The sequence below is a fragment of the Sinocyclocheilus grahami genome, unplaced genomic scaffold (genome assembly GCF_001515645.1).
Source record: "Sinocyclocheilus grahami isolate Dianchi unplaced genomic scaffold, SAMN03320097.WGS_v1.1 scaffold475.1, whole genome shotgun sequence".
Taxonomy (NCBI): domain Eukaryota; kingdom Metazoa; phylum Chordata; class Actinopteri; order Cypriniformes; family Cyprinidae; genus Sinocyclocheilus; species Sinocyclocheilus grahami.
Genome location: NW_015505654.1, coordinates 820,549 through 847,706, shown reverse-complemented (window position 1 = coordinate 847,706; position 27,158 = coordinate 820,549). Strand labels below are relative to the sequence as shown.

Below are 27,158 nucleotides of genomic sequence, written 5' to 3'. Positions count from 1 at the left end.
TCCTTCATCATGATTCAACATGGTCTCTTACACAAAAGTTTTACGGTTTCAGCATCTGCATGGGGCTGCACATGATGTGAGGTAAGAACAATACTCTCTGTATTACGGTTTAAGATCTTTCAAAATTGTGTATGCTGGCGCAGGTAAAGAGACATAAAAAACAGTCGACATCCGTTCTATAATTTTTCACTAAAATTATGTTCCTTCTATTAAAATCATATTCTTTGCCATCAAACTTCCTCCTTTTTTTCCACAATGAACCTGAAAATGTCGAAAAAGACGAATCACAGTAGCAATATATTTGATAAAAAACATGACATAGCCTAATACTACATTTAGAAAATTTACTTCCTTGTTTGTTTCTTATAAAAACATCTCACATCAGCCTCTCAAGTTAAATTTTAATTGAGTCAAATATTTTTTATTGTTAAACACCAGGTGGCAGTATTCGTGATATTGTCAATTAATTCTGAACTCACTTCTGTTTTCCTTTTAACCCATCATAATACACCTTACAACAAAGAAGATGAAGAATTATAAAAGAGAATTAGTAGCCTAAATGTTATTCAAGACAAATGATGCTGAATTCCCTGTTGAAAAAACAGCATATGCTGGTTAGGTATGTTTTGACGCTGGGATGCTGGTTTAAGCTGGTCCTTTGCTGGTTTATGCTGGCCCTTTGCTGGTTTATGCTGGTCCTTTCCTGGTTTAAACTGGTCCTTTGCTGGTTTATGCTGGCCCTTTGCTGGTTTATGCTGGTCCTTTCCTGGTTTAAACTGGTCCTTTGCTGGTTTATGCTGGCCCTTTGCTGGTTTATGCTGGTCCTTTCCTGGTTTAAACTGGTCCTTTGCTGGTTTATGCTGGCCCTTTGCTGGTTTATGCTGGTCCTTTCCTGGTTTAAACTGGTCCTTTGCTGGTTTATGCTGGCCCTTTGCTGGTTTATGCTGGTCCTTTCCTGGTTTAAACTGGTCCTTTGCTGGTTTATGCTGGCCCTTTGCTGGTTTATGCTGGTCCTTTCCTGGTTTAAACTGGTCCTTTGCTGGTTTATGCTGGCCCTTTGCTGGTTTATGCTGGTCCTTTCCTGGTTTAAACTGGTCCTTTGCTGGTTTATGCTGGCCCTTTGCTGGTTTATGCTGGTCCTTTCCTGGTTTAAACTGGTCCTTTGCTGGTTTATGCTGGCCCTTTGCTGGTTTATGCTGGTCCTTTCCTGGTTTAAACTGGTCCTTTGCTGGTTTATGCTGGCCCTTTGCTGGTTTATGCTGGTCCTTTCCTGGTTTAAACTGGTCCTTTGCTGGTTTATGCTGGCCCTTTGCTGGTTTATGCTGGTCCTTTCCTGGTTTAAACTGGTCCTTTGCTGGTTTATGCTGGCCCTTTGCTGGTTTATGCTGGTCCTTTCCTGGTTTAAACTGGTCCTTTGCTGGTTTATGCTGGTCCGTTGCTGGTTTATGCTGGTCCTTTGCCAGCACATGACCAGCATAAACCAGCAAAAGACCAGCAAAGGACCAGCTTAAACCAGCATCCCAGCGTCAAAACATACCTAACCAGCATATGCTGGTTTTTTCAACAGGGTTACCAAAGCTTGACCTGAAAGTTTAAAATTGTTGGGGGTTGGTGCAGGGGGGCTCGAGCACCTGACACGTTAATCGCCGACGCTAAGTGCCCCTTTCGGTCTGACGATCCCCCGAACCGCGGTTTCTACTGAGGGGGACCCCAATAAGACAGATTTTACAGGAATCTTTTCGCTCAAGTAGACCTATGTTTTTGGCTAGATACTGGAGTAAAATTCTGACATAAAATCCATACCTTTACTAAAGTATAATTTCTTAGTACTTTTACATCTCTGGTCCTCGTGTCTTTCTTCACAGGCATGGACTGGTGACAAAGGTGTCACCATGGACTCTTCAAACTCTTCAACTTTAAAGCTGTTTAGTTGTTTAATTATATCCCCAGTTGAGCATGAAAGGCTGAATCGTGTTTGCGCCATTTTATCGCGTCAAAGTAGCTAGGCTTATCGGCGTAAGAAATGTTACCTATTTTATATCCCCACAACCCTTTCAGAAAGAGCTCAACGGTGCAATTGCCTGGTCAAATAGGCTACGTGTTGTTTTGTTGATACACCTCATGCGTCCAACAGAGGACGCTGTACCTGCTCACAAATCATGGAAAGTACTTTATTTGCTCTGGGGATTCAATCACACGCGTTGTTGATGAGAGATTAGAATAGTGAACGCAGCAGAGAATAGTGTACTGTTTGCTGTCATCCGTTTTGCTGTTGTAGTTTTGTAGCAGACCGTAACGGGAGGATTTACATGAACGTGACTGTGACAGTGATCCGCTGCAACGTGGAGCGTCTCCAAACCAAACTGCGGCTTGCTCTCAGGTCTATGAGAATAAACAGCGTTGCTTGGGAGTAAAGGGTCAACTTAAAAGTCGCGAATGTTTTGCCGAAATCAGACAGCGAGAGCGACGATCGCTCGGGGCTCCGCGCTGGAGATGGAGATCCGCCGTGGAAAGTTCAGACAAAGTGTTTTCATGGAGACCCCGCAGGTAAACGAAGCTCCTGTGATCATTGTGTCCAGAGGCTCAGCTGGACTCGAGGAAATGTGCTGGGTGTTTTACACAGGTGTAATATTAATGTTATTTATTGTGGGGTGTTTATCTTAAGACAAATCGTGGTTTAAGCTTTTTGTTTTTATAGATTTTAGAAATTGACATGTAGTCTATTAAAATGTGCAAAGGCGTAATCCATTGGGAAAAGTACATTATCAAAAAGAAAATATCGTTGTGGGCGTGGACACAAGTAGTTTATAATCGTGGTTTAAGCTTTTTGTTTTTATAGATTTTAGAAATTGACATGTAGCCTATTAAAATGTGCAAAGACGTAATCCATTGGGAAAAAAGAAAATATCGTTGTGGGCGTGGACACGAGTAGTTTATAGTAGGCTAGATAACGGGACATGCATTTCTCAAGCAAAATAATAATGACAATGGTTGTCCGGATAGTATGGAGCCAGATCGGCCTCAAAATTAATACATTTACAAAACAAAATTCATAAATGCACAGCAAAATTTACATTTACAAAATCAGATTCGTAAATTCAAAACACAATTCATAAATACACTAGTAAAAGCATAAATATTTCAGCCAATCGCAGTGAGTTTACATTTTACCTAAATAAATTTAAAATGTTTACACAAATATGTATATATAAATTACTTGAATTAATTTCCATCACACATTTATGAATGATGTTACATATTTATGGATCGTTGAATCTGCATTTGCAAATCGTCACATGTGCGTGGACTGCTTTGAATTTGTGTGCGGTATTTTTGAGACCTTCCTGACAGGTTAAGATTCATAAATATCTTTTTTTGGAGGATGTTCCGTTCAGCCAATCGCGGTGAGCTTATAATCCACCAATCAAAACGCTTTTTACTGAACAGACTCAAGAAGCTCAACGCTGTGCTTGTACTGTGCAGTGTTCGGGTCCTTGATGTAAAGACATTTTAGTGGGTACTCTCTTTTTTTTTAGCACCTGATTACAATTTCTACAAAATCACATTATGATTTATATCGTTCGCACAAAATACAGCTACCCGGTTAGCCTGCTGTCTTATACACCAAAGTTGCACATACCCTGTTTATTCAGATCAATCTGTAATGCTATCAAATAAGTGTTAAATGTCCAGATATTTCATTTAATAACACCATCAGATAAAAAAAACGACTTTACTCACTCGTTGAGTGTGGTTTTCATCCTCCGTGCTGAAATCTCTATCTGTTATAACAGGTGCAAGCGTATGCAGAGTTTCTATTTAGGCTGTAACATGTGTTTGCAGCGTTGAGCAATGCCGTGCTGAAATTTGCGTGCTCACGAATCCTCTCATTATAACACACGAATTGTAGACATTATGAACGATTAATTATGCTTATATTTATTGTGTTATAACAGAGATGTGTGAGATATTATAACTATGAAATGAGATGTCTTTTAGAGACTGTAAATGCAGCTCTCTTTGCTGGCATTCTGTCACACTGTAACAACGCGCAGTTGTTCTATAGAACATGGGGCTAACTGGAGCTAAGCTAATTGCTAACAGGATGCTAGCATCTGGACGTCGAGACTTATAGTTTCGTTATTGGAAAGTGCGAACACTCGCGTCCAATACGACGCACAACCCTGAGTGTCTCTGAGAACAGAAGCACAGACAGCACCTACCAGCAGAAGACATTAATGTCAACTTTCTCCTTTTAATCTATATACTGAATATGAATTTACATAAGCATGGCCATATCGCCAAGTGCCTCCCCTACACATCTCTCTCTCCATGACGGTGACAGCCACTTTTATAACAAGGCAGTAAATGAACCAAACCCACCCGAACTAACTTGAACATAAACACAAATAACATTGCTAAAGCAAAAACCCAACCATCTTGCTTAATTAACACATCAATCAACTCTAAACAAATACCCATAATGCACCTGGCTGCTAGCGCTTACTGCCGGGTCCTTACAATACCAAACCATGCACGCAGCAGCCGCTGCTTTAGTTAAAATAACAGTGTTCTGTGAATGTTGATGCTTTAATAACAAATACTTATCGGGAGCGTGTATGCTGGGATTTCATAAATGTAATGGGGAATAAAGTAACAGTAACTAGTAATGTAACTAATTACTTTTGAAATAAAGTAATCAGAACAGTAATATGATTACTTTTAAAAGGAGTAATCAGTAACTTAATTACATTTTCAGAGTAACTTGCCCAACACTGCCCATTAAAATGTCTTTACATCAAGGACCCGATCATGGAACACTGCACAGTACAAGCACAGCGTTGAGCTTCTTGAGTCTGTTCAGTAAAAAGCGTTTTGATTGGTGGAATAAAAGCTCACCGCGATTGGCTGAACGGAACATCCTCCAAAAAAAGATATTTATGAATCTTAACCTGTCAGGAAGGTCTCAAAAATACCGCACACAAATTCAAAGCAGTCCACGCACATGTGACGATTTGCAAATGCAGATTCCATAAATATATGTAACATCATTCATAAATGTGTGATGGAAATTAATTCAAGTAATTTATATATACATATTTGTGTAAACATTTTAAATTTATTTAGGTAAGATGCATTTGTGTGAGCATTTGGGGAAATATTTATGCTTTTACTAGTGTATTTATGAATTGTGTTTTGAATTTACGAATCAGATTTTTTAAATGTAAATTGTGCTGTGCATTTATGAATTTTGTTTTGCAAATGTGTTATTTTTGAGGCTGATCTGGCTCCATAGGATAGGGCTTCAGGCGTGAAGTCAAAAGTGTCTATAGGAGATAATACTTTTTGCTCTTTTGAAGATCTTAGATGTCATTTTACTTTACCTAGGTCCCACGTTTTTAGATTCCTGCAGATTAGGAGTTTCATCAAGAAGATATTTGTCTCTTACCCAAGAATACCACCTTCCTCTCCTATCGACGCACTGCTTGATCTGAACCCTCATAGCAGGGGACTCATCTCAACCATATACTCTATTATAACATCTATAAACCCGCAGAACATTGATGATATTCGTAACGCCTGGCAAAGTGATTTGGGCAGAGAAATTGCAGACGGAGAGTGGGAAGACGCTTTAAAACAGGTGCACTCCTCCTCACCTTGTGCTAGGCATGGATTAATTCAATTTAAGGTTCTTCATAGGCTCCATTTTACTAACTCCAAATTAGCCAAGATTTACCCCAATGTTAGCCCTGCATGCAATAGATGTTCTCAATCTCCTGCCACAACTGCCCATATGTTCTGGTTGTGTCCTGTCCTGGATGAGTTTTGGAGGGGAATTTTTAAATCATATAGTCATATGTATAGTATTCAGATTGACCCTGATCCCTTAATGGGCATTTTTGGTGTTACGCCTGAGGGTATAGAACTCAGAAAAGACATTTGCTCTGTTATCGCCTTCACTACACTACTGGCGAGGCATTTAATATTGTTTAATTGGAAAAGGGCAGACCCTCCAACACACAGTAGCTGGATAAAAGAAGTAATGTCTTGCATTCAGTTGGAAAAGATTAAATACATTGTTCGAGGTTCAAAACATAAGTTTCAAAACATATGGTCCCCCTTTATAAGATAATTTGAAGAGCTCCCCGGCCTCTGAGGTAGGAGTTACCTACCTTAATCTTTCCTTCTTTTTGCATCATCTCTCCATACTCCGCGTTATTCGTACATATTCCCTTTTTTATTTTATTTTTTATTAAGTTTATTATTTATTTTATGCATTTATTTATCAGTGTGAATATAATGCTTTTATGCCTTTTCTTTCAAAAATCTGTTACCGTTGAAACAACTTGTATTATTTTCCTCCATTATGTTTTCTGGACCAGTATTCTCAAAGTGTGTGCTTATGTTTCTTATGAAAGTGTTCCCCTTCTTTCGGGAATATATATATATATATTTATATTTATATTTATATATATTTTTTTTTTTTTTTTTTTTTTGTAATTTATATATATATTTTTTATTTATTATTTTAATTTTTTTATTAATTTTTTTTGTTAAGTCGTGTGTATGTGGGGGGCGGAGGGTGTGATGGTTGTTAATGTAATTGTATATGTCAAAACTTAATAAAAAGTATTTACAAAAAAAAAAAAAGGTGTCTATAGGTGCGTAACTTTTCTGAGATTTAAAAATTAAAATGACAGTGAAGTAAATAAAAGTGAAGAAATTTTGTTTTAAATTATAATCTATATTCGAAAAACATTTGGCAGCCAAATCAAGTCAGAGGCATAACCAACACGCAGGAAGCCATTTAATAAATTTTGAATCCCTATTGACATATATGATAGTTCACTTGATAGTTACATGACATTTTTAGAGTCATTAAAAAATATTTTCAAGAATGTATGAAACAAACATACAATAAAAGTTTGCATTTGCACAAACTTTGCATGTGTTTCAGTATTGTATTTCTCCTTTCTATGATTTCTGACGTGCTTATATGTCATTGACCCCTACTACACATGATCTTATCAAACATTGCATTTTTCTAAGAGGAAAGTGCTCCATGGCATCTGTATATGATTATCCCAGAGTAGGTTGAGTTAAAAGAGAACTCCGTCTAACCCCTGATTATTTTTATACGTAGCCTGCTGGGTTAGATGGAAAGAAGCATGGTTGGTTCAGAGTTTGGCTGTTGGATGCATAGAGTCCCAGTGGCAGCTTTGAATCCCTTGTATGGCTTAGGACCATAGTCTTCATTGTGCTGTGGTGACTATATTTTTACAGTTTAGTTGTGTAGGATGATTTATATCCATGTAAAAAATGAAATTGATTAGACTTTTAGGGATTTTAAATCATGTGCATATCTTGTCCAGATTGAACAGGAAAAACACATGGACTGTGTCACAGCTTTCGGCTCAGTTTTGGTTAATCGCAGTGGTTCCCTTTCATGGGAACTTCGAACTGCGTCCTCTAGGGGTCGCTATGGGGAAACGCCTCGTCGTGACCCATGTCTGAAGCATACATTGAAAAAACACCAACTCGTTGGCCGGCGACAGCCATGACGTCACTACCGGTGCGACTATAGTATAAATAGGCGCCGGGAGCACACATCATTCTCTTCTTCGTCTTCATTGACTGTTTTGTTTGAAGCGTGCATTTCTGTGGTAAGAGCGATCTCTATTCATCTCATTATGGCGAGCACTAGCAAAGCATTTAAGGATGTGTGCATCCGTGTTGACGTTGTTTAACATCTGATGACACACACGATCTATGCGTTGTTTGTTTGGGAAAAGAGCACGCACGCGATGTCTCCGAGGGGGCAATCGGCGTGCACTGTGAACGTTGTGAAAAAGCTCCGCTCTCGTTTGTCTCTCTTTTCGAGGAAAGAGGGGCAGCCATCTGCTTCCCGCGATTCAGGACCCGCCGCTGCTGAGGCACGGAAGGGAATGAGCTCGTGGGGATCGCAGGTGGATCTGGCCGATGAGTTTGAAGAGGGGTTTCCCTTGCGCGATCGTCGGCTGTGTTCGAGAGTGAGCCGCTGGAGGATGATGTTATTTCATTAACATTGTCTGATTCAAGGGCCAGTGCTCTGCTGGGATCAGCCCAGCAAAAGCAGGAAATGTCTGAGGAGGGTAAAGAAGCTGAGGCTGAGCTTTCCCAATCCTCCTGTCCTGCATATGATGAGCTTTTGGAAATTATGGATCGCGCCACGGCGAGGCTTTACTTGCCGTGAAGAAAGTGACGTCGCGTGTATCTCGATGAACGTTATTTTTCTGGCCATAACCCTCCAGCTCAGGTGAACCTTCCTTTCTTCCTGTTTTTCCATATAAAGATTGAGAAGGAATGGTAGAGGCCGTTTTTTTCCCCTCACGAATCCATTGATCCCAGTGTAATGAATTTTTCTCCTTCATTTGTAATTGTAGGGAATTAATTATTATTGGGCCAGTGCTCTGCTGGGATCAGCCCAGCAAAAGCAGGAAATGTCTGAGGAGGGTAAAGAAGCTGAGGCTGAGCTTTCCCAATCCTCCTGTCCTGCATATGATGAGCTTTTGGAAATTATGGATCGCGCCACGGCGAGGCTTTACTTGCCGTGAAGAAAGTGACGTCGCGTGTATCTCGATGAACGTTATTTTTCTGGCCATAACCCTCCAGCTCAGGTGAACCTTCCTTTCTTCCTGTTTTTCCATATAAAGATTGAGAAGGAATGGTAGAGGCCGTTTTTTTCCCCTCACGAATCCATTGATCCCAGTGTAATGAATTTTTCTCCTTCATTTGTAATTGTAGGGAATTAATTATTATTAATTCATTCAGGTTTTGAGAGGACTCGGATCTGAATATCCCAATTCCACCTGATTAAACCGATTTCAAATTTGTTAGTTTACACTTTAAATCAGGGGTCGTCCAGCGAGCCAGTGATCATCAGTATATTTTACAAATTACATATGTATTTTCCTGGCCACGGTTAACACAATTATGATAATTTGTTAGCTCTTAAAGAGGTCATTATTATGAGTAAGCTACGAGCTAGGCAGCGAGCAAGGGATCTTTTGGCAACAATCTTTTGTTTCAACCTTGAAATTATATGACACCAGACAATCCTTCTTTATAAATGAAACATGAATTTATTTGGCTATTCTAGATTACATCAAAACTAAGATAAAACACACATACACACACATACAGTTTCAGATGACAGAAATGAAAGTTGACGGAGCTCTATGAAGCTTTCAAGTTCTAACTCATTTTACGAGTGATTTAAATTCACCTTAGAGAATTTAACAAGCAGATAATTTTCTTATCTTTACTGCTTAACTAAATTCACCAGCGTCAGTTCAGCAGATCGAAGATTTTGCTTGTACTTGCGTTTTGCTTGGTTGACAGCTGAAAAGCTGAGGTGATTCCGTCACTGACACGGGCTTCCTGGATGTCTTTTTGAGGGAACCCCATTACTGATTGGTTGCTGAGGTGACATCGGAATGACGTTTGAATGACGTTCTTTTGGAAAAGCCCTCCGGAGATTGGTTGGCTTCTTTATGACGCGGAGGCTGCAGCAGTTTTGCTAAAAGTCTTAGTTTGCAAGACTCAGAGTTCTTTGAAGATTGCGAAGTTTCACTGAAGTGTTTGAGTTTGAAATGTGGTGGTCGTTTTGATGGTAAGCGCGTGAGCACACGATGGAGTGCTCTTAACACGGCGACAGGCAAGAGCAAACAAATCTGTCCTGCATTGGGTTTTTGCTCCGCTGCATAGGTCCGTCCCCCGACGCGATCTTCCAATCACCTTCTTGCCAGGCGGAGCATGCATACATTAACAAGAGGCCCCCATTTATTATGTGGAGAAATGAAGATTTGCAGGTTTTGTTAATAACTCCTATATAGTGTCGTACAACGAATACTGTTTGAAATAACAGCTTTTCACTTATTTCAATATTCTGCAATTATCACAAGTTTCCGTTCAATACTAAACTTCACCTATCTCACACATATATTAATAACCTAATTTCCTAAAAAGGGGTAATAAACACTGATTAAAGTTGCACCGATTAAATGAACACATCAAGCATGTATATATACAAGACATACAACATATTATTTGTGAATCTATGGCTCCTGATGCTTTCAATAGTTTTAAATGAATAGTCTCAGAAATCGTCCTTTTCTTTGGAATGCAAAGGGGAAAAAGGGGAGGTGTCCTGAGGTCATCCTCAAGTCAGAGTTGAGAGTCTGCCAAGTTTCTCCTGGACAGAGAGTTCTTAATCTGCCACTTTCTGTTTATCGGATTTAGCAATTTATGTGTTAACTGGTCAGGGGTATCCCCATCTGGTCCTTGAAAGCCCGTACAATGCTTTTAAGCACTGTGAAAGTACTGTCTTTTATTAGCGTCTCTTGAGAGATAGCCAAACAGTCCAGGAAATGCTTCAACCCTTCACTGACCCTGCATGAGTTTTACGACTGCATCTGGTTGGATAGGAGTTCTTCGATTTGTCTCAATGGAATGTGAGGGTTTCGTGTGTGGCTCCATAGTGTGAGTGGGTCCGTTGTAAGACAGAGATCCTACACCAGCATACAAGTTATGCCAAAATTGAGGCGATGCGCGAGAGAGGTTATGAGAAGATGCCCCTATAGAGAGACGCTGGTCAGCTATCTGTCTATGGGTGAGACGTCCTCTAAGACTCTAAGACAGGGCATACGCAGCAGCAGCAGGTCGGGCTGTCACTTCATTGCACACGATGGTGATGCTCCAAGCATATCAGGCTGAAATCAGATGCAAAAGCCTCTAAGTGCCATTTGAAATTTTCTTCTAAAGTGAGCATTTTTATCAGGCTCCTATGTGTAGGTTCAGTAACTTCACACTATAACTCCATAGAAAAGACCTATACATTTCTATTAAAGTAAAATTACTGACCGTAAACATAGGAGCCTGATAAAAATATAAATTTTAGCAGGAAATCTTAAAGGGCTTTTGCATATACAGTATATATATATATATATACAGTGGGTACGGAAAGTATTCAGACCACCTTAAATTTTTCACTCTTTGTTATATTGCAGCCATTTGCTAAAATAATTTAAGTTATTTTTTTTTCCTCATTAATGTACACACAGCACCCCATATTGACAGAAAAACACAGAATTGTTGACATTTTTGCAGATTTATTAAAAAAGAAAAACTGAAATATCACATGGTCCTAAGTATTCAGACCCTTTGCTGTGACACTCATATATTTAACTCAGGTGCTGTCCATTTCTTCTGATCATCCTTGAGATGGTTCTACACCTTCATTCGAGTCCAGCTGTGTTTGATTATACTGATTGGACTTGATAAGGAAAGCCACACACCTGTCTATATAAGACATTACCGCTCACAGTGCATTAAGTTGTATTTACAACACTGTTCCAGAACACTTCAACCCAAATATTCTGATGTGTGCAGCACATTTTATGGAGGACCGTTTCCTGATCCTGGTAGAGTAGACTACAATGCCGGCTGTTCTGACTCAAAGACTGTAAGTAAGTTTTTTATATTTAAAGAGTTTTCATATTTTATATATTTAAAGCGAGTTTTTTGGGCAGTGTAGAGTAGGGCTTGTTGTTTGTCATTTCTCCGATCACAAATGCAGACATGGTTTTATGTTTACGCGGCGTGATGCAACGCAACGCGTAAAAAAACAGTATAAGTCATTATAATCCATAATTATGTCCCCACTGGATGCAACGAATGCCTCGTTTATAATGGGTTTTCTTGTTTTTGAATCATTGCTCCGGCCTGACAGGGCATCATCACAATATGGTAAGTGGCATAACATTTCCGTCACACGAGGTTATACTTGAGGTATTCGGCCAATCACAACGCACTGGATAGCTGGCCAAACACAGCACACCTCGCTTTTTTAGAACGATGAGCTTTGTAAAAATCAACGTGTTTCAGAAAGGCGGGGCATAGAGGAGAAACAATAATGTACAGTATGTGGAAAATAATGTGTTTGAACCTTAAACTGCATAAACACATTTAATTACACCAAATACACAAAATAATGTTATTTTTAGCAGCATCATATGACCCCTTTAAATCCTAATATAAATGATAGAAATGACTGGAAGAGTCATGTAAATTTATTGGTTTAAAAGAGTTTTTGTTTTCATTGAAGAATTATAAAATTGCTATCAGATTTTGAAGTGGAATGGAAAGTTTATCCAAAAATGAATATTCTGTTCTGTCATCATTTAGTACTCACACTCGTGTTGAATAGTTATTATTTTTTAATCAAATAAAAGGAGGTTGTTTAAATCTTGAACCGCTTGTAATCAGAGTTTGCATATATTTCCTTTGCTGATAAGATTGCCTACTAGCCCCTATCACTATCATTTAGGCACCAAATGCACTTTCTAATTCAGTCCCTCATTCAAGATGTATGTGATTTCACTTAAGTCATTGTGTGCTTTGCTGAAAAGGCTTTAAGATGCCCAGTAGTTCCCCACTGACATATTACCCCCCTCTAGACTGGATGAGATGTTTGATGTCTTTAACATGGTCGCTGGTTGGAAATCAATATGGCTTAATGAAAATGATCTATTTACCTTTGCACACACAGAGACGGGTGACCTGATTGAACTGTACAATATCTTGCCTCAGTTTGTGTGTGAAGGCCCAGGTGAAGCAATTATAGTGAGTGGTAGAAAGACGAAAGATTGCTGGCTCCGTTAAGCAGACTTAAAAGCAGTAATGGAAAAATTGGCTCACAGATCTTGTGTAATGCCTTTGTTTAATTTCAAGTCTCAAGTCACTTTTTTTAATTGCAACCGTAACAACTGCCGCAAAATGCAAAAAAAAAAAGGTTGTGCTCTGTCATGCCAGTTGTCATCTAAATCACACTATCATTTTTAGATTTGCATAGTAGTTTGCATACATTCTTTTGGTTTGCTTACAGCATGGTCCATTAAAACCACAGTGCCTCCGAGGAAGTTAAAAGAGATGTAGGATGCACACCAACAGACACACCCTTCCACCCATACCGCCTGGTTCTTTCCTGACTGAATTCTGCTTAATTCACTTTGTACTGGATTCTCCAAAATGACTGCTCAATATTATTGATGCGGGTGCCAAGAAAAAAATTTACCTACATTGGTGTCCTTATTATCTAAATTTTCCTCCAGCAGGCTTGTTTGCACAGTCTGAGCTACTGTTTTTTTTAGACTGATTCTTTATTTTATGGTAATGTTTTCTCCATTGACGGGCTCTCTCTTTGAGCACTTGACTATCTACTCTGACACTTCCTCAGGGAAGAAAGGATATTCATTGTACTTATAGTAAAAAAAAAAAAAGTTTAATCCTTTCATTCGACAAGGACACATTAAACTGATAAAAATGTCAGTAAAGATATTTATAATGTATCATTTCATGAGAGAAGTATCAAACAAATCAAAAATCACATTTCTCAATGCAAAAATCACAAAGAATTTAAGTATTTCACCATCTACCATACATAATTTTGTGAAAATATTCAGGGAATCCAGAGAAATCTCAGTTTGTGTGGGGCAAGGCAGGAAACCTCATGAATGTCATGAATGTGCATGACCTTTGAGCCCTCAGATGGCATTGCATAAGAAACTGTCATGCTGCGGTCTTAAATATAGCCACATGGGCTCAGGAGTACTTCGGAAAACCTTTGTCCCTAACACAGTCTGCCGCTGCATCAATAAATGCTACTTGAGTCTCTGTTACTCTAGGAGAAAGTTATACATCAATTCTATGCAGTGATGCCGCGGGGTTCTATGGGCCAGAGTTAGTTAATAGGCCCTTTTCACAGTGACGTCAGCTAACTTCCGCTTTCCCGCAAAACAGTGTATCTGTACTTCCGTTATACCTTTACACTGGAGACTTCTCGGGAAAATGTAGGAAAAACTTGAAATATGAAAGGCGTTATTTAAGAGTTAAGACTAATAATGTTAAAGTACTTACAGTCGGGTTCTTTTGCGAACGTTTTTCTTCATCTGCTTTAGATGGGTGGTTTGCTTGCTGCAACTGCTTGCTTTCAGATTTGTATGACAACGATTATGTGTTCACACGGAATACATACTTGAAACCTTTTCACTTGTTATTTCGGTTTATGTCATTCCTTGGATAATTTGTACACACGAGTACACGGTGTAAATTAAATTCCCCCTATAGTTGGGCACTAAAAAGACAAACAACGTGATTTTGTTTTTATTTACTATGGGGAAATGACATGGACACAAGTCATATTTTTTTATGTATTAAATCGTTTTACTACATGGCAAGTTTCACATCCATAAAGGCTAGTGGTCTGAAAAGAAACTCATTATCCAGTTCAAGAATATGGCTTAATATTGAAACAATGCAAAAAGGACAGCCGCGTAGTTCTACCGAACTTTGGACTTCTACAATTACTTAAATTCCTCCATTCAATTTCGATTTAACTACATGTATACCGTGTTTTTACTTTTTGAATTATTATTGATTAATATGATCGATCGTATTTTATTTTCATTATAGGCTATATGCAATGTGATCTTTAAAAAACAGCTATGACCTGCGTTTTATATTTATTTACACAAATGCTGGCATCTGTTTTTAACTGTAAAAGCTTTTTTATATAAACTTAATATATTTAATGTTTATTTCTGAATTACATTAAATAATAAAACGGAGAATTATAGACCCCATTTTATTGATATTTAAATAGTACAAGCTTATGTTGAACTATTCTTGTACATGCAGGCGCTGTATTAAGCAGGACATAAATTACTGAATGAAAAGGCTTTCTGTTACCACATGTAAATGTCTAAAACGTTTGTTTATTTGAGAAATATATCTAACCAACTTCATCTAACTGCAATAAAGACAGCAAACAGTGCGCGAGAGTCGCGGAAATCAGTGACTTCAGTGCTCCGTTTTCAACTCCTCCCTCGACTTCAAGCGGCAAATCTCACTGATCGGTATTCGGTAAGTTCGTTTGAGATGCCAGACGCCTCTCCCTGGATGAGGACGAGAATAGACAGCAGCAGTCATCCTCTAATCGTATTTGTGGCAGTTGTACAAGCATTTGGGTGAACCCCATGCTGGTAGCGATAGCGCTTACTATGCTGGCGGAAGTAAGAATACCCTGCTTCGCATCAGAACGGAAGTTGCGTGACGTCATGTGAAAAGGGCCTATCTCAGATAGTCAAAAAGACAGTGGAAATGTGTGCTGTGGTCAGATGAGTCCACATTTCAACTTTCTGGGAAAAATGGATGATGGATGGTTGAGTTCTCAGTCCCAAAGACCAAAAAGACCGTCCAGACATTCATCAGCAACAGATGCAAAAGCAAACATCTTTCATGATATGGGAGTGCAGCAGAGCAAATGGCATGGGTGACTGGCATATGTGCAAAGGTACCATTGACATGTTTGCCATCATATAAATAAATAAGAAAGCAGTTAATTTAAGTTTTAATAATATTTCACAGCATTACTGTTTTTACTGTATTTTTAAATGCAGTCATGGTGAGCATATAAGCATAATCTTTCCGACCCCACACATTTGAACGGTAGCAGCTGTTATATTAAATTATTTCTTTTTGTGGTTCATGTTAGATGCATGATGACTATTTGTGCACATGTGCCTCTTTAGCTGAAGGTTGTAAGGTCATTCCATTCATATATTTGACTTTCCTAGGATTTTAAAGGTCACACATTACACTCATTCGGTGCCTTTTGCCATGTCGAGAATGAGACTGCACATGCCATTAGCTAGAAAGAAGCTGATATCTCGAAGAAATGCAGGCCCCAGAGAACAATGGGGAATCTTTCAACACTGGGGCCCAAACAGGAGCACATGCTTTTGGATTTAAAAGAAGGGTTCTCTTGGTCCCTGGCAGAAAGCCCTGCTAAGAGGAACCAGAGAGGATGATAATCATCCACGCTCTGATGTCATAGGAGCCTCGCTCTTTTTAGTTAGTATGCCGGGCACTCTTGAACTGTGAGAGCTGGGAAGAGGTGTATTGAGCATTGTTGGAATTCTATATATAAAAGAGGGGGGATGTTTGAGATTCAGTTACATCAGATTTGTTCTGTTTCAAATAATTTTTTTATCTGCTTTGTTTGTTTTGCTTCAAATTATTTTTGAACTAAACCCACAACGGAACCCAATAAGCATATTGGCAAAAACCTCTATTACAACAGTATATAGTATGAACTCTATAGTACAACATCCTGTGATTGTGTTGTGCAAGAAATGTTAGAGACCATAAGGGCGAGTGTTGGAAACACAGCATACATAACTTTCCAGTGTAATATTTGACAAACAATGGCAATCCTCCCATTCCTAGTCTTTGCTGCATATTTGTATTTCTATTAACTACAAGAGAATATATCAGTATATTCCCCCTTTTAGAGAGTGACTGCCCCACAATATTTGTCAGGTAATTGAAAAATCTTCCTTTAAAATGCTCAAGGGATAACAACACTAAGGCCAGTTTCACATGTACATGCAGTGCATGTTAACAAATGAGTGCATTCACACCGGGAGCAGGAGTGCCGCGTGAGCAGCACTGAAGCAATGGTTTTCGATGCAGAGTCTATTTTTGCTGCACTGCTCCACTCAATTAAAGTGACAGCACACTTTTGATGGAGAAAATAAATGATTTCACACAAAACTGCTCAAAATGCACAGAATAAGCATGTTTAGTGTGTTTTAACAAGAAAAATATGTCTCGAAGATTTACCCATTTAAACCTGTTTTGAATTATTCAGTTTGGGTGAAAGTACGGTGTAATCTAAAAAAAATCATTATAAACAGCACTTCTATATTGAAGTATGACTGAAACGACATGATCAGAGCTGTTTTTGTTGTTTAAAATGTACATGCGAATTCCCGTGTTAACATGCACATCCCCATGTTAACCAACTTTCAAGACTTTCAAACTTTCAAGTTTATAACTGACTAACTTCTAAAAACAAATTGATAGTTGTCTCTGTAAAGAAATATGTAGCTTTGGAGCTGCTGCTGTGACGCTGTACAAATGCTTCCAATGGGAATACTCTCACGAGTCTGCTGCTGTAGTGACGATGTAGTTACGCTGATGCGAAGCTCAAGCTTGCGGTGTGAAACAGGCGTAAGGTTTAGATAGTAGTCCTCCAATATACAGCGTGCTTCAGGAAACATTAAAATAACTTGCCTGTGATGGAGGATGGTTTTCGTTCCTTGTTTCTTAGGAATGTACTGGACGAGCTCCCTGAGTTGTTAGATTTAATCTTTAGAAGATTGTTTTATTTGTTAATTATTCTATCTTCAACCCCAGTGGTGCTCCGTTGCTGCACAGGTCTGAGAGAAAGAATGAGCCGACAAAGAGTTGGTGCACTACCAAAGGATTCTCAGCTTTAAGGAAGATAGGTTATATTTATACAAGCAATATCAGCCTGGATGTCTCAGGCATTCAATCAAAGTATTCAGGAGTTATTACCTTATATGGATAGCAAGAAACTTAATTGTTAGTTATAGGATAATAAGATGCAAGTAAGATTGTAAACGTGTTTCTCTCAAGCTGTCAAGGGGTGGTTTAAGTTCCTCACGCAAAAACAACAGCATAGAGAATGTGAAAAAGAGAAAGTACATGATGTACATCTGCCTAAGAGAACAGAACAGAGAGTGAAGCCTTGAAATAATATTGACATTGTTACATAACGTAGATACAGCTAATGTAATGATAGAAATGTAATAACAGTAAATTATGCATAATTACATGCAATTAAGTCAAACCCTAATCATAACCCTATAGTAATTAATTAATGTTACAAACAAAAAACATAAATTGGATTGATATCTGGTTGTATGTTGGTGTTGAAAAAAAAAAGGTCACACTCAGGATGTTTGATTGATGTTGACATTGAAATTAATAGGAATTTGTCAAGTAAAATCACTACTTCAGCCACAATGCAGAACACAAATACACAGAAATGAAGTGGTAACACTAACAATGTGGAACGCTCACACACACACACACTCAGGTTTGTTTTTGTGAAAAGTGGGGACTCTCCATAGGCGTAATGGTTTTTATACTGTACAGACCATATATTCTATTGCCCTACATCAACCCTACCCCTAAACCTACCCCTTACAGGAAACTTTGTGCTATTTCAGATTTTCAATACATTCCATTCTGTGTGATTTATATGCGTTTTGAAAAGTGGGGACATGGGGTAATGTCCTGAAAAGTCACCTTCTCCTTGTAATACCTATGTCATACCCTTGTCATTATGCAAATTGATGTCCTCATTTGTCACAAAAACGCGCGCCTGCTCCACTCAATTAAAGTGACAGCACACTTTTGATGGAGAAAATAAATGATTTCACACAAAACTGCTCAAAATGCACAGAATAAGCATGTTTAGTGTGTTTTAACAAGAAAAATATGTCTCGAAGATTTACCCATTTAAACCTGTTTTGAATTATTCAGTTTGGGTGAAAGTACGGTGTAATCTAAAAAAAATCATTATAAACAGCACTTCTATATTGAAGTATGACTGAAACGACATGATCAGAGCTGTTTTTGTTGTTTAAAATGTACATGCGAATTCCCGTGTTAACATGCACATCCCCATGTTAACCAACTTTCAAGACTTTCAAACTTTCAAGTTTATAACTGACTAACTTCTAAAAACAAATTGATAGTTGTCTCTGTAAAGAAATATGTAGCTTTGGAGCTGCTGCTGTGACGCTGTACAAATGCTTCCAATGGGAATACTCTCACGAGTCTGCTGCTGTAGTGACGATGTAGTTACGCTGATGCGAAGCTCAAGCTTGCGGTGTGAAACAGGCGTAAGGTTTAGATAGTAGTCCTCCAATATACAGCGTGCTTCAGGAAACATTAAAATAACTTGCCTGTGATGGAGGATGGTTTTCGTTCCTTGTTTCTTAGGAATGTACTGGACGAGCTCCCTGAGTTGTTAGATTTAATCTTTAGAAGATTGTTTTATTTGTTAATTATTCTATCTTCAACCCCAGTGGTGCTCCGTTGCTGCACAGGTCTGAGAGAAAGAATGAGCCGACAAAGAGTTGATGCACTACCAAAGGATTCTCAGCTTTATTAAGGAAGATAGGTTATATTTATACAAGCAATATCAGCCTGGATGTCTCAGGCATCCAATCAAAGTATTCAGGAGTTATTACCTTATATGGATAGCAAGAAACTTAATTGTTAGTTATAGGATAATAAGATGCAAGTAAGATTGTAAACGTGTTTCTCTCAAGCTGTCAAGGGGTGGTTTAAGTTCCTCACGCAAAAACAACAGCATAGAGAATGTGAAAAAGAGAAAGTACATGATGTACATCTGCCTAAGAGAACAGAACAGAGAGTGAAGCCTTGAAATAATATTGACATTGTTACATAACGTAGATACAGCTAATGTAATGATAGAAATGTAATAACAGTAAATTATGCATAATTACATGCAATTAAGTCAAACCCTAATTATAACCCTATAGTAATTAATTAATGTTACAAACAAAAAACATAAGTTGGATCGATATCTGGTTGTATGTTGGTGTTGAAAAAAAAAAAGGTCACACTCAGGATGTTTGATTGATGTTGACATTGAAATTAATGGGAATTTGTCAAGTAAAATCACTACTTCAGCCACAATGCAGAATACAAATACACAGAAATACACACACACACACACACACACACACACACACACACACCACTCCTCCAAAATCACTCATAGCAATCAATGGGAGAAACTGCTTTCTCTTACAGAATTTGTCAAAAATGTCAGTTACAATGCACAAAACACACAAAATATGAAGGGGTGAAACCACAACATATCCACGATGGAGGAAATATGCACACAACACCCCCCACAAACTCCCTTCAAAACCCACAAAATCACTTGTGTGTGTGTACCTGGTATTCCCTATGCTGTAAAAGGTAAAAATGTACTGGTATTACTATCCTTGTGGGGACATTTGGTCCCTAACGTACGGAATAACCGGTACACACACACACACACACGTATACACACATATAACACCATGTTCAGGTTTGACTGTAATAATGTCATAATTGCAAAAATGATACTTTAGTACAAAAAAGCTGAACTTTGACGAAGAGTCAATATTTTTTTGTTATAATAATGATTTTAGAATGTCTTAACATAAATCTAAGTAAAAACTTGTGAAATTATGTGTGGAAATGACAATTGAGACATTGAGAGTAATGCTCAAGCCATCTGGTGGCTGTAATTGCAATTTCACATTGGCCATGTTATCTCCATGAGTGAAAGCAAAGTCCCATTAATATATATATATAAGTCATGTCACTCGGTGGCCATCTTTGAAACGCCTCTCCGGCATGCAAGTGCAGCTCCTATCTCTTTGAATGGGGAAACATCAATTTCTCCAAAACTGTTCTCCAAGCTTAAAGGGGTCATATGATGCGATTTCAATTTTTCCTTTCTCTTTGGAGTGTTACAAGCTCTTGGTGCATAAAGAAGATCTGTAAAGTTGCAAAGACTAAAGTCTCAAATCCAAAGAGATATTCTTTATAAAAGTTAAGAGTTAGCCACGTCTACCTAAAACGGCTCGTTCTAACACGCCCCCACATAGGGCTGCACGATTAAACGAAAGCGATTGTCATGCGCATTTTGTTAGTAATGCCGGTTCTGTAATCAGCAGGAAATCATCATCACGTGCTTTCAGATGGAGCAGAATTTACTACACATAGCCGTAGTTCACTGACAAGTTATGCAAAAAAAATCACAGAAGATTCTATTGCGCGATTCTGAAATTGAAGAAATTGTTCGCGATAATGACAGCTGTTTGCATAGCTTCTCAGTGAACTACAGCTCTGTGAAGTAAATGCTGCTCCATCTGAAAGCATGTGAAAATACCACATTTAATAACATATTTTTACTCCAAACTCACTTCATAATGTCAGTCGAGTGTTTGAAATAAATCCTTCTGTGAGATGATGTGGCTTCTTACACAGAATAAGGCACGCAACATATTTCATAGTATTTAAGCAGTGATAAAGGCATTGCATTATAAATATACTTTATTTGAATGAAAATTATAATAATAAAACTCAGATAAACCGTATATTGCCGTAGTCGTGTGTTTATTAGTCACGTTGAATCAATGAAAGCAGTTGAATCTTCTGTTTATTCAGCTGCAGCGATAGGCATTTTCTGGGTTCCTTCTGCGAGGCGTATTTGGAGTTTCAGCGTGAGAGCGCCCTCTGGCCTATGGATGGAGATTTACTGCTGATCACAGAACCGTGCTTCACTGAAAGATACGCATGACAATCGCAGCTTCTGTCAAATCGCAATCTTGATTCCATTTCGATTTATCGTGCAGCCCTACCCCCACATATCTATGTCACTATGTGGGAAGATTTGCATAACGCCGCCCAAATGTTCATGCAAAGAAAGAAGGCATAACTTTTATTCTCGCTGTAGTATTGTTGTTGCCGCCGCCATGTCGTGAAGGCGCTGTGTGATTCGTTGTGAAAGCCAAACCACTTTGTTTGGCCTTCCAAAAAAGGACGATATCTGCTTCGTCATGCCTAGAGCTGATCCGTGCTGGTTGCTGAGGAAATACAACAACTTTGCTCTGTGGATTGCCGGATCGGCTTTCACCGTGGACGATGCGGAGTCCAGCCCGGGGTCGTCACATGTGGTTGCCGCAAGCCTCCTTCGTCGAATCTGCCAGCCGCACCGTTCTCAAGCCCGCCGCCTCTGCTCACTCTAGCCCTCCGGCCGTTCCTCACTGTAGCCGCCGGTCTCTGCTCACTCTAGGCCGCCGCCGCTCACTCTAGGCCACCGTGTGTGACGCTGTGTTTCGTTGTGAAAGCGAAACTACTTTGTTTGGCCTTCCAAAAATGGACACGACTAGAAATCAGTGGTTAAGTCGTATTTACAACACTGTTCCAGAACACTTCAACCCAAATATTCAGATGTGTGCAGCACATTTTATGGAGGACCGTTTCCTGATCCTGGTAGAGTAGACTACAATGCCGGCTATCAGACTGTAAGTAACAATCACAACGCACTGGATAGCTGGCCAATCACAGCACACCTTGCTTTTCAGACCGATGAGCTTTGTAAAAATCGACGCGTTTCAGAAAGGCGGGGCATAGAGGAGAAACAATAATGTACAGTATGTGGAAAATAATGTGTTTTTTGAACCTTAAACTGCATAAACACATTTCATTACACCAAATACACAAAATAATGTTCTTTTTAGCAACATCATATGACCCCTTTAAGATTAAAATTCATATTTAAAATCACCAATGAAATCTGACAACAACAGTCTCATAAATGTTTTTTTTTTGTTGCTCAAATAGCATTAAAAAAAGCCTGTTTTTCAAGCTAGATCCGCCAGTGCACATGCGCAGTCCTGAGTGCACGTCTCAAGAAAAATATGTATAGAAGATTTACCCATTTAAACCTGTTTTGAATTATTCAGTTTGGGTGAAAGTACGGTGTAATCTAAAAAAAATCATTATAAACAGCACTTCTATATTGAAGTATGACTGAAACGACATGATCAGAGCTGTTTTTGTTGTTCAAAATGTACATGCGAATTCCCGTGTTAACATGCACATCCCCATGTTAACCAACTTTCAAGACTTTCAAACTTTCAAGTTTATAACTGACTAACTTCTAAAAACAAATTGATAGTTGTCTCTGTAAAGAAATATGTAGCTTTGGAGCTGCTGCTGTGACGCTGTACAAATGCTTCCAATGGGAATACTCTCACGAGTCTGCTGCTGTAGTGACGATGTAGTTACGCTGATGCGAAGCTCAAGCTTGCGGTGTGAAACAGGCGTAAGGTTTAGATAGTAGTCCTCCAATATACAGCGTGCTTCAGGAAACATTAAAATAACTTGCCTGTGATGGAGGATGGTTTTCGTTCCTTGTTTCTTAGGAATGTACTGGACGAGCTCCCTGAGTTGTTAGATTTAATCTTTAGAAGATTGTTTTATTTGTTAATTATTCTATCTTCAACCCCAGTGGTGCTCCGTTGCTGCACAGGTCTGAGAGAAAGAATGAGCCGACAAAGAGTTGATGCACTACCAAAGGATTCTCAGCTTTATTAAGGAAGATAGGTTATATTTATACAAGCAATATCAGCCTGGATGTCTCAGGCATCCAATCAAAGTATTCAGGAGTTATTACCTTATATGGATAGCAAGAAACTTAATTGTTAGTTATAGGATAATAAGATGCAAGTAAGATTGTAAACGTGTTTCTCTCAAGCTGTCAAGGGGTGGTTTAAGTTCCTCACGCAAAAACAACAGCATAGAGAATGTGAAAAAGAGAAAGTACATGATGTACATCTGCCTAAGAGAACAGAACAGAGAGTGAAGCCTTGAAATAATATTGACATTGTTACATAACGTAGATACAGCTAATGTAATGATAGAAATGTAATAACAGTAAATTATGCATAATTACATGCAATTAAGTCAAACCCTAATTATAACCCTATAGTAATTAATTAATGTTACAAACAAAAAACATAAGTTGGATCGATATCTGGTTGTATGTTGGTGTTGAAAAAAAAAAAGGTCACACTCAGGATGTTTGATTGATGTTGACATTGAAATTAATGGGAATTTGTCAAGTAAAATCACTACTTCAGCCACAATGCAGAATACAAATACACAGAAATGAAGTGGCAGCACTTTCAACACACACACACACACACACCACTCCTCCAAAATCACTCATAGCTATCAATGGGAGAAATTGCTTTCTCTTACAGAATTTGTCAAGAATGTCAGTTACAATGCGCAAAACACACAAAATATGAAGGGGTGAAACCACAACATATCCATGATGGAGGAAATATGCACACAACACCCCCCACAAACTCCCTTCAAAACCCACAAAATCACTTGTGTGTGTGTACCTGGTATTCCCTATGCTGTGGGGACCAAAGGTCCCCAAAAGGTCAACATTTACTGGTATTACTATCCTTGTGGGGACATTTGGTCCCTAACGTAGGGAATAACAGGTACACACACACACACACGTATACACACATATAACACCATGTTCAGGTTTGACTGTAATAATGTCATAATTGCAAAAATGATACTTTAGTACAAAAAAGCTGAACTTTGACGAAGAGTCATTTTTTATTGTTATAATAATGATTTTAGAATGTCTTAACATAAATCTAAGTAAAAACTTGTGAAATTATGTGTGGAAAGGACAATTGAGACATTGAGAGTAATGCTCAAGCCATCTGGTGGCTGTAATTGCAATTTCACATTGGCCATGTTATCTCCACGAGTGAGAGTAAAAAGCTTGAGTTGATACTTCAACTTCTACAGAAGTCTTTTTAAACCCTAGTATCTATACTTCTACCTGAGTAATGAATGTGAATACTTTTGACACCAGTGTATATATATCATGTCACTCGGTGGCCATCTTTGAAACGCCTCTCGGGCATGCAAGTGCAGCTCCTATCTCTTTGATGGGGAAACATCAATTTCTCCAAAACTGTTCTCCAAGCTTAAAATTCATATTTAAAATCACGGTTACACTTTACTTGAAGGGGTGTGCATTAGACTGACATGACACCTTCATAATCATGACATGACACCTACATAATCATGTCATGAATATGAAGGTTTTTTTATGCATGTTAATGACAACTGTCATTAAGTGTCATTCGCTCAGTTATGTAATTTTTAATGCAAAGATGACATTGTTTGAGATGTCTTTTGTTATGGGCTATGGTTAGGGGTAAGGGCAGGGGTAGGGTTAGGTCAAATAATGTCATATTTGCATTAAAAATGACATAACTGAGCGAATTACACTTAATGACAGTTGTCATAAACATGCATAAAACCTCCTTCATATTCATGACATGTGTCATGTCATGATTATGAAGGTGTCATGTCAGTCTTATGCACACCCCTTCAAGTAAAGCGTTACCAAAATCACCAATGGAATCTGACAACAACAGTCTCATAAATGTTGTTTCTTTTGCTCAAATAGCATTAAAAAGTCTGTTTTTCAGGCTAGACCCGCCAGTGCACATGCGCAGTCCTGAGCACACGTCTCAGAACCAGGATTGCCAGGTTTTCATAACAAAACCGGCACAATTACTTCTCAAAACTAGCCCCAAAATAGCCCAATTGCGTTCTGGGGGGTAAAATTCACCTAAAATACACGTTTCTGTCTGGGTTCCCCTGGTAAAATTCGCATTCCATGAGCTAAACGCTATAGGCGCTTCAACCCGCGGACATGAAAAACAACCCGTGGCAACAGTGTTAAAGTAGCCCAATTCTGTGTGAAAACCAAACATCCTGAGTGTACACCCTAAAGGTGCATAAAGGTTGAATATTCAGTTACACTGTAACAAGGGTTCCATAAAATAAAGTGTAAGGAGTGTTTCTATTTGTTGTAAAATAAGATATGAACCAGTGACAGAATACAGCATGTTGTAGTTCATTATAAATGCCATGTATACAGTATAGGCACCAAATGCATTACTACACTGTAAAAAAAAATCCGTAAGATTTACGGTAAAAAAAACTGGCAGCTGTGGTTGCCGGAATTTTACCGTAAAAAATACGGTAGCAACGTTTTAGATTTTACGGTTTTAACTTAAATTTACAGTTAAATACCGTATTTTCATTAACTGATATAATGTTAATATACCAACCTATTGAAGTACTGAAATCTGTTTTGAACCTTTTTAATACACTGATAACCACTAAATACAGGTGGTGATGAGAAAGTCACATGATGAACCAAAGCCCATCACAAGCAGCTTTTAAATAATAACAAATATAGAAGGTGCACAGTGTCATTCACACAAACACTAAACGCCATCATCGTAACACACATAAAACTGAAATCATGCAATAAACATTCATTTAACAACATTAGGTGTAACACACAACTCTAATATACAAAACTGATAAGAAAAAACTAATAAGAAACAGTTATTTCAACAAAAAAACATCAAACTTGAAATGTAACACTGGGAATTCTGAGAATGGCAATTTACGGTTATTCACTGTAAATTATATGGTCTTTTTCACTTCCAAAAACGGTATACTACCGTAAAATTAATGTCCAATACATGTAATGTCCAATACAGTTTTTCACTGTATATAGTAGGGAAATTCACCGTTAACCATTTAACAGGATTTTAATGTAGCCTTTTTACAGTCTTTTACTGTTAAATTCACGGTCATTTTTTACAGTGTAGTCAAGCAATAGCATACAAATACACTAACATTACAACCTGCTAAACACTCTCATACACATTGTGGATATTGGAAGCTAGCACATTATTTAGTTGACACTGACTTTGCTGATAACACCCTTTAGTTTAGGCATGTTTTCTTCCTAAATATGAATAGAGGCTCAGATGTTCAAAACAGCAGGATGTCAAATCGTTCAGGACTCAACCCAGGATCTTGTGCTCAAGGACATCAAGATGTCCAGTTCACACTTATCTTATCTCAGTTGTGCAGAGCTGACATGGACATTAGTCATACAATTGGACATGTCATGTGATGTTTTTTCAGTAACACTTTAGAATAATGGTCCGTTGTTAACAAGTAACTATGCAGGAAGTAATAGGTAGTACTACATTAACACTTAACTTATTAACTAATAGAGAAGCAAGATTAACTAAGCAGTAAGTAGTAGCAAATTTTGGACTAAGGTAGTTCCTTATTATATATTTGATAATTACTAAAAAAATATATATCCTCATTGAGAACTACTTGCAAACTATGACCAATTAATAAAGAATAACCAATTAATTACTAATCACAACAGTAACGTCTTAAAAGTGAACAATTGGGTTCTTTGTGGAAACTAATTTATGAATATGATATCCCCCAAATAAGTCGGCTACAGGTTGAAATTGTGAATTTTTTCCTCTTACCAAAGGATGGATGTTCTCTGTTTATTTCAAACAAAAACATAAAATAATAATAAAAATAATTAATTTAAAAATGTTAATAATTAGGAAGTGATTGAATTAGTTCACAATTATGAGCTCTAGTTTGTGTCAGTTCAGTATGTCTCTGACTCCAAAAGACCTATAGCTTTAGTGACAGTAGGCTGGGGAGGACTTTTCTTGAATATAAATAACGATGTTCTCTTGACAAAAACAATTCAC

General features: G+C 38.2%; 1 protein-coding gene across 1 annotated transcript in view; it reads left to right on the top strand.

Moving 5' to 3' along the window:
• Nucleotides 1–2,188: 2,188 nt before the first annotated feature.
• LOC107553604 (rhotekin a) overlaps nucleotides 2,189–27,158 on the top strand; it is a 109,276-nt gene continuing 84,306 nt past the window's right edge. Inside the window, exon 1 of the mRNA XM_016235889.1 lies at nucleotides 2,189–2,547. Within this exon, the coding sequence (XP_016091375.1) occupies nucleotides 2,437–2,547 (111 nt within the window). The 5' untranslated portion in view covers nucleotides 2,189–2,436. The remainder of the gene's footprint in view (nucleotides 2,548–27,158) is intronic.